Source organism: Sinocyclocheilus grahami, unplaced genomic scaffold (assembly GCF_001515645.1).
Source record: "Sinocyclocheilus grahami isolate Dianchi unplaced genomic scaffold, SAMN03320097.WGS_v1.1 scaffold261.1, whole genome shotgun sequence".
In the NCBI taxonomy this organism is placed as follows: Eukaryota; Metazoa; Chordata; class Actinopteri; order Cypriniformes; family Cyprinidae; genus Sinocyclocheilus; species Sinocyclocheilus grahami.
In genome coordinates this window covers 121,734-133,121 of record NW_015505440.1, presented here as the reverse complement: position 1 = coordinate 133,121, position 11,388 = coordinate 121,734, and the positions used below count along the sequence as shown (strand labels likewise).

Sequence of the window (11,388 nt, the reverse complement as noted above, 5' to 3'; positions counted from 1 at the left end):
TGTAAGGACCCTTGCTGTCTATGGGAGGGTCAGAGAGCTCTCGGGAATGCATCAAAAATATCTTAATCTTAAAACGGAGGTCTTACAGGTTTGGAACGACATGAGGGACAGTAATTAATGACAGAATTTTAATTTTTGGATGAACTATCCCTTTAAGCTCACATTTAAAATTATTAACAGGATCAAGTATATTGTCCTGAAATGTCCGATTTGGAGTGTTTTTTAAAATATCTCTGCACTAGACATTTCAATATTAAACATGTAAATGTGAAAATACCCAGCTCGTTCTCAGAGGCGGCTCTCATGGGTGTGATTGGTGGATGGTCTCCTACGTCCACTCCCTTTTTTGGCCTGTTAATGCCCTCAGAGAGCAGGGCTTTTACCTGTATACACAAACACACACAATATTAATCACTATACATAATTTTTGTGGCATATCAGGATTAAATATATAGGCTATGTATATTATAATACTAAATATTATACAAAATAAAAAACTAAATAATGCAATTAAACTTCCTACAAAAATACAACAACACCAACACCAAATCTTTCGATTTAATATATTATAAAATATTAGAGCTGTCAAACGATTAATCGCATCCAAAATAAAAAAATTTGTTTACATGATACTGTATGTGTGTACTGTGTATATTTATTATGTATAAATAAATACACACATACAGCATATATTTTGACAATATGTACATGTATTTACATGTGTAATTTATATTATAAATATATTTAATATATAAACATAACATATTTTTCTTAAATATATTCATGCATTTGTGTATTTATATATACATAATAAATAGACATAGTACACAGACATATGTAAACAAAAACTTTTATTTTGGATGCGATTAATCGTTTGACAGCACTATAAAATATTAATCATTAAAGAGCATATTAATTCATTAATGAGCATCTTAAGTGATCACTTCGGGGGGAGGAAAGGGCTATTGCTTACCGTTTCACCCCAGAAGGAGCTGTTGGCCTGCTGTTTGAGGGTGCCCTTCAGGTCAAAGTTTTCAGGGTAATGTGTGGTCTCCGTGCGAGGGTAGCTGATATAACCCTGTGTGTAGAGACGCTCTGCTATCTGCATAGTATGCTGGGGACCCATTCCTGAGAAATACACAGATAAAATCACATATACGCTGCAGTTTAAACGTTTGAGGTCAGTAAGATTTTTTTTCCACTGTCAGCATATTAGAATGATTTCTGAAAGATCATATGACGCTGAAGACTGGAGTAATGATGCTGAAAATTCAGCTTTGCATCACAGAAATAAATTACATTTTACAATATATTACAACAGAAAACAGTTATTTTAAGTTGCAATAATATTTCACATTATTACAGTTTTACCATATTTTTTATTAAATAAATGCAGCCTTAGTAAGCAGAAGAGACTTCTTTTAAAAACATTTAAAAAATCTTACTAACCCCAAACTTGTGAGTTAACTATTTTCAGTCTGATTATTTTTATGTAAATAATTCTTTAATACTACAAAATTACAGGAAAGAAGTGATGTTATTAGAGTAAATTAAGTTCTAAACCACTTAATCTAAGTTCAATGGCATTGACTGGTCATTACATTTCACAAGTAATTGGTTTTATTGTCTCCCCTCTTTCTTTCTTTCCTCATTAAACCCCTATTTCTTATGCTTCTGATTTGTGAATTCACAAGGAAAGCTGCCCACCCAAAGCAGAGCTGGCCACTCTTAACATCTCCACTGTATTCAATGCGATGGGTCTCTGCTTGGCTTTCTCTTTCTTAGACACTGATTCAACCTGCAAGAAAAGACACATTGCAACTCATGCAGTTACACATCACTAAAATATGAAATTACACAATCATAATAACTGAGATACAAATACATACTTTAGCCTCCTTAGCAGTCTTTGCCATGTTAACAAACATTTGACCAACATCTCGGTCAAAAACTCGCACGCGGTCCCAGTCCAAGGTGAGTGGACTGTCCTTGCCTTTAAAAACCTGTGTGCACAAAAAAAAAAGGGAAAATGCAGAAGTGAAGCAAGTATGCAATGCGAAATTATATAGCTGTTCTGTAAAAGAATTGGATTTTGAAAACTGGGTTTTGTATTTTGAGCAGAAAAGGCCAGAACTGACCTTTGCCTGTATAACCCAGTATGCTTCAGGTTTGAAGGACTGGATCTTGTCATGCCGTTCCACACAGAATCCCAGTGTGGGAGTCTGACAGGGACCAAACGAGATCAAGGAGGAGTCCAAATTCCCATATTTCCCCTGGAAGTATTTAGTCTGGAAACTAAAAATAATGATTATGTGTGATGAACAACTTACTATTATCTATAATAACAAATGTTTGACAAATGCACTACTGTTTAAAAGTTTGTAGTCAGTAAAAAAAAAAGAAATTTTTCTGAAATAAATTAAAACTTTTATTCAGTAAAGATGCATTATTTTAATAAAAAGTGACAGCGAGTGAATACATTTATAAAGCTACAAAATATTTATATTTCAAATGAATGCTGTTCTTTTGATCTTTGTATTCAACAAAGCATCCTGAAAAAATGTATCACAGTTTCCACAAAAATATTAAGCAGCATAACTGTTTTGATGTTAAGAAGAAATGTATCTTGAGCACCAAATGATCATATTAAAATGATTTCTGAAAGATCATGTGACACTGAAGACAGCTGAAAATTTAGCTTTGCAATCACTGGAAAACAATTACATTTCACAATATATTAAAATAGAAAACGGTTCTCCTAAGTTATAATAATATTTTACAATATTGCTGTTTTTATTATATTTTTAATCAAATAAATGCAACCTTGATAAGCATAAGAAACTTTTGTCAAAAATATTTAAGAAATCTTACCAAACCCAAATTTTTCAACAGTAATGTATATTGCATAAAAAATTTTATAAATAAAGAAATCAAAGCAGGTCTGTTCAACCCAGATGACCTCTTTCATACCGTGTGAAAGCACAGCCAATCCTGAGGTCCAGTTCCTGACGAGCATCTACAGACAGAGCCTCATTCCTGTTGGGTTCTCCGAGTCGGTTCATGGCATTACAGATATCCGTGTCTGTGATGGAGCTGAACTTTGCTCGATACACGGTACAATCATTACCGTAAGACATATTCATCAGCGGCTGAATGGCATCCAACACCTGAGATGGTACAACACAAACAAATCAAGAAAACACACACTCAAAAAACTGGACTGAACACCTCAGGCCCAGTTATATGAACAATCTTAGGTTGTATTTTCTTTCAGTAGATTCAGACTCACCTCAAAACAAATGTTCTCTCCTTCTTTATCACAATCCAACCACAGGACAACATAGTCACAACCTTTTGCTTCAACCTGTCAATAAACAGCAACTTTGTTATTTAAAGATTTATGGAAGGGATTTTAAATATAATAATTACATTATAGAATAGAAATGATAAATTCTTTGACAGGCTTACAAGTTGTCTTTATATATAGTTTGTCTAAATGTTTAATTACTTTAGACAATAGATACAACATAATCAGTCAGGTAATGAAATGCAAAGCCACCTGAAGGAATTTGACCATATTTAGCTTGGGGTTTGCTTCTTTCTTCTCAGTCGGAGCTTTACTGAACAACTCAGCTGGATCAACTTTATCCCAGTTATTATACTTTCCTGCAAAACATTAAGGATAGGGAATAATACAAGTCAAGTTTGCATTGTCTTGCGCATACCCTCCCAGTCTAACAGTATGATTTTTTATGTTTTCTAAAGAAGTCTCTTCTGCTCACCAAGCCTAGCATTTATTTGATCCAAAGTACAGCAAAAAAAACAGTAACATTTTTAAAATATTTTTACTGTTTAAAATAACTCTTTTCTATTTGAATACATTTCAATATGTAATTTATTCCTGCGATTTCAAAACTGAATTTTTAGCATCATTACTCCAGTAACATGGTCCTTCAGAAATCATTCTAATATTCTAATTTGCTGTTCAAAAAATATATATTACTATTATTATGCTGAACACAGCCGAGTAGAATTTGTCAGGTTTCTTTGATGAATAGAAAGTTTAGAAAAACAGCATTTATCTGAAATAGAATTTTTTGTAACATTATAAATGTCTTTATCATCACTTTTGATCAATTTAAAGCATCCTTGCAAAAAAAAGTATTAATTTCTATAATTTTCCCCTAAAATATATAATTATATATAATAATAAAAAAATATACTGACTCCATGCTTTTGAATGTTATAGTGTATAATGTTACAAAAGCGTGGAGTCAGTATATTTTTTTATTATTATATATAATTATATATTTTAGGGGAAAATTATAGAAATTAATACTTTTTTTTGCAAGGATGCTTTAAATTGATCAAAAGTGATGATAAAGACATTTATAATGTTACAAAAGCGTTTTATTTCAGATAAATGCTGATCTTTAGATTTTTCTATTCATCAAAGTATCCTAAAATACTCAGGCACTCAACTTGATAATAATAATAATAAAACGCAAATCAGCATATTAGAATGATTTCTGAAGGATCGTGTGACACTGAAGACTGGAGTAATGATGCTGAAAATTTAGCTTTGATCGCAGGAATAAATTACATTTTAAAATATATTCAAATTGAAAGCAGTTATTTTAAATAGTAAAAAAATATTTCACAATATTACTGCTCTTGCTGTATTTTGGATCAAATAAACGCAGGCTTGGTGAGCAGAAGAGAATTCTTCTGCTCACATTAAAAACGTACTGTTCAAAAACTTTTGATTGGTAGCGTACAGTTACAGATTTTGCTTGTATTTTAAAAGCAGTCCTACTGAAGACAAAATACTTGCCGATGAAGTCCAGACTCATGACATGTCCACACACTGACGTCATCTTGAACCTCACATTTTGGCCCATGAAGCTTCCTGTGTACTCATGGACTGAACATGCTCCATTCAGGCCTTTTCGGGATGAACAGCTACCTGTAAGTGAAAGGCAATAAAAATAAATGTTTCAAGACCTCATACATTTCTCATAACTTCATGTTCGCATTTATTTTTTTGCTTTCGGGTCCCATTGACTTCCATATTAGGAACAAAAACTACTATAGAATTCACTGTGACCCAAATCTTTTTAGTTACCATCATTCTTTAAAATATCTTCTTTTGTGTTCAACAGAAGAAAGAAAAGCATACAGGTTTGGAATGACATGAGGGTGACAGAATTTTCATTTTGGGGGTAAACTATCCCATTAACTAAAACAAAATCAAAAACAGATGTATTTTAAATTAAAAATCGTGCAAACATAAGCTTTCACTGACACCACAATAATTGCATTCAGACGAGACTTCATCCTTAACTTCGAATGCACACTGTTTATCATTCATCTGCCTAGAACCATGTCAATGTCTGCAAAAGTAACTAACATGATCATGTAAGCTTGACCACTGCATAAGCGCTCCTTCAGAAACACTAAAAGCTAAAAGCAGTCCAATGGGTGCTGGCATTGAGCGATCCATCATAAATTAAAATGAGAGAGAGAAGAGCAGATTATGCATCATTCCTTTCATTCATTCTTTTTTATTTTGCCCTACCAGAGTTAAACCTGAATGACGTCAACGGTCGCCATCAGGTAACGAGATGCTGTTCCCAAGGCTGAACTCTGATGATGGAGTCCATTGTGAATGAGCCTGATGATGACCTCCTCTCTCTTTGACCACTGGCTTCCGCTACAGATTTTTGGAGGTTTCCATTGAGATGATGCTACATAAATATAGGCCCAAAAGGAGGGGGTGGACACACTTGGACTGGAAGCTTTACCTCCAACAGGCACGGCAAGCCTTCAGCTTTCCCCGCACTCCTCACCTCTGTTTCTCCAGCATGCAACAGCTACAGGTAAGTCTCCAACGCCATTCTCACAAGACTTACCTCACAAGATCATCTAGGACCCAGAACTAGGAAACTGCACTTACTTGGATTGAATCACGTTTTAGATTTAAATGATTACATTTTAATATTAAATTAGTAACACTACCATTCAAAATGTTTTTGAAAAGAAGTCTCTTATGCTCATCCAAGCAGCATTTATTTGCTCAAAAATGCATTGCAAACTGTAATATTGTGAAATATTATTACAATTTCAAATTACAATATATTTTAAAAAGCTGAATTTTCAGCATCATTACTCCAGTCTTAAGTGTCACATGATCCTTCAGAAATCTTTCTAATATTCTGATTTGGTGCTCAAGAAACATTTCTTTTTATTCTCAATCTTGAAAACAGTTGTGCTGCCTATTAGTTTTATGGAAACCATCATACATTTTATTTTTTACATTTACATTTTTGTAAAATTATAAATGTCTTTACTGTCACATTTGATCAGTTTAAGGAATCCTTGCTAAAAGGGTTTATTTCTTTAAAAAAAAACTGACCTCAAACGTTTGAAAGGTAGTTAAGTACATGTGAGTACTTATACAGTGTATATATATATATATATATATATATAAATAATACATGGAAAATTATAGGTAAACAAAATTGCTGAAATCAAATTATTATTAATATTTACCCAAAATTTTAAAAACATCTCAAAAACTGAGAAATTATAAAATTTTAATTGGCCAAAAGTGCCCTGGCTGATATACATGTATAACTAAACTAAAACTGAGCATCCAATAGTTTAGGATCAAATACATTTTTAGTATTTATCTGTAATACCTTGCAATAACCGAGAGCCCAAGACAATGTTTTAGTAAACTATATTTATTTATTGTTCATCACTGATGTATTTAATATAGACTAAGGGACACATGGAATCTATAATTATTCTTTAACTTGAATAATACCAATGTACACTGCTGGGGCCCGTTCTTCGTACGTCGCTCATTACATCCGAGATGAAATGTCACATCCAAGATGATATCATCGCATATAAATGTGATGATTAATCAATGAAATGTGCACTGTTTTTATTTTATTTTAATTTTTTACATGATTCCCTATTATTTATAATCACGATTTTTAATTTTTGTACAGGCTTTACATTTTTATTTCAATGTAGCAGTTAGCAATTAATTTAATTTTATATTTGAACAGATTTGTTACGTGACAGCATTATTTAAAGTTTCTTAAGGGTCAAGATCAAGTTATCTACATCTCCTGCAGCTCCATCAAGCCACTCCCATAATATCTGTCACCACTCAAATTAATGCACGACTCTACATTATCTGTATAGCATGTGTGTAAGACTCAAATACAATTATAAAGTAATAATTTTATGACGAATAAATCTTTCAGTGAGTAAAACTGGCTGTGTCTATAGTAGGGCTGTGCAATATATCAAAATTATCGAAATATCACAAATGTAAATATCGCAATATGCATATCGCTACAGCTTGCAATATTTGGGGCCATGAACAAAAGACAAAGAGAAAATTACTCACTGCTCTTACCTAAATAGCTTTTATAGGTTAAATAAGAATCAGTGCATATTAAATTCAAAGAGTAAATACTAAGCAGTGTTTTATGTGAGTACTTATACAGTGTATATATATATATATATATATATATAAATAATACATGGAAAATTATAGGTAAACAAAATTGCTGAAATCAAATTATTATTAATATTTACCCAAAATTTTAAAAACATCTCAAAAACTGAGAAATTATAAAATTTTAATTGGCCAAAAGTGCCCTGGCTGATATACATGTATAACTAAACTAAAACTGAGCATCCAATAGTTTAGGATCAAATACATTTTTAGTATTTATCTGTAATACCTTGCAATAACCGAGAGCCCAAGACAATGTTTTAGTAAACTATATTTATTTATTGTTCATCACTGATGTATTTAATATAGACTAAGGGACACATGGAATCTATAATTATTCTTTAACTTGAATAATACCAATGTACACTGCTGGGGCCCGTTCTTCGTACGTCGCTCATTACATCCGAGATGAAATGTCACATCCAAGATGATATCATCGCATATAAATGTGATGATTAATCAATGAAATGTGCACTGTTTTTATTTTATTTTAATTTTTTACATGATTCCCTATTATTTATAATCACGATTTTTAATTTTTGTACAGGCTTTACATTTTTATTTCAATGTAGCAGTTAGCAATTAATTTAATTTTATATTTGAACAGATTTGTTACGTGACAGCATTATTTAAAGTTTCTTAAGGGTCAAGATCAAGTTATCTACATCTCCTGCAGCTCCATCAAGCCACTCCCATAATATCTGTCACCACTCAAATTAATGCACGACTCTACATTATCTGTATAGCATGTGTGTAAGACTCAAATACAATTATAAAGTAATAATTTTATGACGAATAAATCTTTCAGTGAGTAAAACTGGCTGTGTCTATAGTAGGGCTGTGCAATATATCAAAATTATCGAAATATCACAAATGTAAATATCGCAATATGCATATCGCTACAGCTTGCAATATTTGGGGCCATGAACAAAAGACAAAGAGAAAATTACTCACTGCTCTTACCTAAATAGCTTTTATAGGTTAAATAAGAATCAGTGCATATTAAATTCAAAGAGTAAATACTAAGCAGTGTTTTATTTTTCCTTTTTATTATTCAGTTCCTAAACTCATGTTAAAATGATTACACTAATGTTAAAATGACATTTTTATGTAATGCTTGAGTAAAACACATACCGTTCACTTTCAGAAGTTATTGTAGGGGTGCTTTCTTATTAGAATCAGAATCAGAATGAGCTTTATTCACCACTTAAGTGTGCGCAAACCCAAGGAATTTGTTGTAGTTTTACAGGAACTCTTGGTACATACATACAAATAACCATATATATATATATATATATGACACGATAGTTATAGAAGTTCACAGAACTGACTCAGCAACAGCGGAGTAAAAACTGTTTCATCTGAGCATGTGGCACTTTAAGCATTATCGTATCGCATTATTTAAGGAGTAATCGCATATCGCATTTTTCTTCAATAATCGCACAGCCCCAGTCTATAGTATTAAAGACTACACAACATTATTATGTTATCTTTAAATGATTATTATTTTAAATTATTGTCCCTGGATTAGTATGGGTACTCTTGTAATAAAGTAGCGGTGGTAGCGGACAGATTTTAAGTATCAGTTCTGCTTAAAAAGATGCAATCTAATCCTGTTTACATGAAATAAGCCTGCTCTCGAGCAGGTTTTAAGCTTACGGACCTGTTGCTACGACAGCAACTCCGGGATGAGCTTCAAAGAACCAAACGATCCAAGATCATGCCAAATCGTCAACAATCAAATCCAGCTAACTGAGTTAGCGACGTACGAAGAACGGGCCCCTGCACTGCATCTGTGAATGCAGGCGTTATATTTTGGCAGTAGCTATGGAATGACCACAATCCATGAAGGTGTCCACCGGTGACAGGTGCAAACTAATAAATACTGATGGTTTGTTGCCTACTTCTCACTCTCCCGTTCAGATTCAAGGACTCCTGAGCATTTTTCTGCTGGTCTTGAACCCCAGCCAGTGCAGTCCGATCATGGCCCAGTGTGTGGAACAAACCTACTGCTCCTCCACGCTGAAAGAGTACCACGCACAGGCACAGCTCATCAACCTGCCCAGCAAGATCAACGAACGCAGCATCGCCGCATGGAGCTACGAGTGAGTACAGCAGATTTGTAAGCCTTTTTAAAATATGGATTTATAGCCAGCAAAAGGGAAAGTATACTGCAGGTGCATTTTATACAGGACGCATGCAATCCTTTTCTTATAAAAGTTTGTAACAATTCAGAATTTGACAAATGAAAATACATAAAAATGCAAACAACTGCATGCATTTTGATGCCCATTAGGACAATTACAGACCATCAAATTCTGAATATAAGAATATTTTTCTGTACCAATAACAGGAAGAACATCGACCTGGACCGTGTGCCACAGATCATCTATGAAGCAAACTGCCTGAACACTCATTCCTGTAAGGGGGTCGACAGCTCTTTCAGTCTGGAGAGCATCCCCATCGCAATCAAAATGCCATTTCTCAGAAAAAACCCAAGATGCCCAACTTACGCACTGGAATTCAAGGATGTCAATATCGCCTGTATATGTGCTACATCCAGACAGAATTAGCACTGGGTCTAACAGTTCATGCACTGGATTTTATTTTAATTATTATAATACCGTCACTTAAATTTAATGTCAACCACAAAGAAGTCTACTGAATAGTAATGCTTATCGTCCTAAACAACCAACAACACAATGCATATGCTGCAACACAGATGCCTTGAGTTGCCAAATGCTTGTAAATGTGATTAAATAAACTAGTTTAGTAACAAAAACTTTTGATCTCATTCAGGAAACAAATGTTTCAAAATGTAAGACTCATTTCTTTTAAAATACTCAACAAAATTAAACAACCCGTAACCTTTTTCCTGCTTACTTAAAGAGTCCTGCAGTGTGACTATTAAAAATATTCAATATACTCTATAAATTAGTACAGTGGTTCCCAAACCTGTCCTGGAGGACCCCCTGCCCTGCACATTTTGTATGTCTCCCTAATCAGACACACCCAGTTTAGTTCTTGCAGTCTCTACTAACGAGGTAATGAGTGGAATCAGGTGTGTTAGATAAGGGAGACATTCAAAAGGTGCAGGGCAGGGAGGCCTCCAGCACAGGTTTGGGAAGCACTGAATTAGTATGTAGCCAAAAAACGGAAAGCCAATTATAAAATAATTAGAAACGTGCTATTCAACATATTTTTAGTCTAGCATCTCATTTGACGTGTAATGACATCTGTCCATCTGCTGAAGGGATATATCAGTGTAATATTAATGAATGAATGTCAAACAGGACCAAATAAGAGGAGCTGGGAAACCAAATCAATTAATCCCCTGTTTATAAATTAGGGCAGCTGTAATTACATGCAGTATATTTAATTTTTCTTCAGACTCACCTTTAGAGAGGATTTTGGCAATGGACTGAGCCAGAGAGGGCTTCTCAGCCACCATAAACACAGTCCTCATCGCTGCTGGTTTTATTTATCTGTCACAAACATCAACGGGACCTGACAATGAAATAACAAAAGTATATATCTTATTTTAAAGTTAATAACTAAAGCTAAAATTAGCCTTTTTAGACCAACAATCGAGATAACACGCCGGTATGTGATGCAGCCACTTCCTTAGGAATGTTAACTTCCGGGTTGTTCGTGTTTTTTCAAAATAAAAGCCGAGACTAAATTTAAAATGGCGATTAAAATTAAATAATAAAAATAAAATGTATTGTAATAATAATAATAATTAATAATAACAACAAACTAATAAACAACAATATAATATAGCAATATAACAAAATAATATTAAATATTGACCCATTTCATTTTTATTTACAATTTGAGAAATTATACTT

General features: G+C 33.3%; 2 protein-coding genes across 2 annotated transcripts in view; one reads left to right on the top strand and one right to left on the bottom strand.

Annotated features, from left to right (window-relative positions):
• The window catches only part of top3b (DNA topoisomerase III beta), a 17,298-nt gene extending 6,110 nt beyond the window's left edge, over positions 1-11,188 (bottom strand). Inside the window, exons 1-11 of the mRNA XM_016290670.1 lie at positions 11,139-11,188; positions 10,934-11,044; positions 4,835-4,966; positions 3,560-3,666; positions 3,290-3,364; positions 2,971-3,167; positions 2,139-2,295; positions 1,890-2,003; positions 1,708-1,798; positions 974-1,128; positions 240-383 (exon numbers count right to left, since the gene is read on the bottom strand). Coding sequence (XP_016146156.1) covers positions 240-383; positions 974-1,128; positions 1,708-1,798; positions 1,890-2,003; positions 2,139-2,295; positions 2,971-3,167; positions 3,290-3,364; positions 3,560-3,666; positions 4,835-4,966; positions 10,934-11,003 — 1,242 coding nt within the window. The 5' untranslated portion in view covers positions 11,004-11,044; positions 11,139-11,188. The remainder of the gene's footprint in view (positions 1-239; positions 384-973; positions 1,129-1,707; positions 1,799-1,889; positions 2,004-2,138; positions 2,296-2,970; positions 3,168-3,289; positions 3,365-3,559; positions 3,667-4,834; positions 4,967-10,933; positions 11,045-11,138) is intronic.
• LOC107599132 (interleukin-17A-like) lies at positions 5,792-10,266 on the top strand. The gene is made up of 3 exons (XM_016290629.1): positions 5,792-5,879; positions 9,461-9,642; positions 9,891-10,266. Exons 1-3 carry the CDS (start codon positions 5,865-5,867, stop codon positions 10,108-10,110), a joined length of 417 nt encoding a protein of 138 aa, XP_016146115.1. The 5' UTR covers positions 5,792-5,864; the 3' UTR covers positions 10,111-10,266.
• Positions 11,189-11,388: the final 200 nt, after the last annotated feature.

What these genes read in the sequence shown, in the direction of transcription:
- LOC107599132 (XM_016290629.1), top strand. An exon ending in ATCGCCGCATGGAGCTACGA is followed by an intron (nt 9,643 to 9,890) that starts GTGAGTACAGCA and finishes TACCAATAACAG; the next exon opens with GAAGAACATCGACCTGGACC.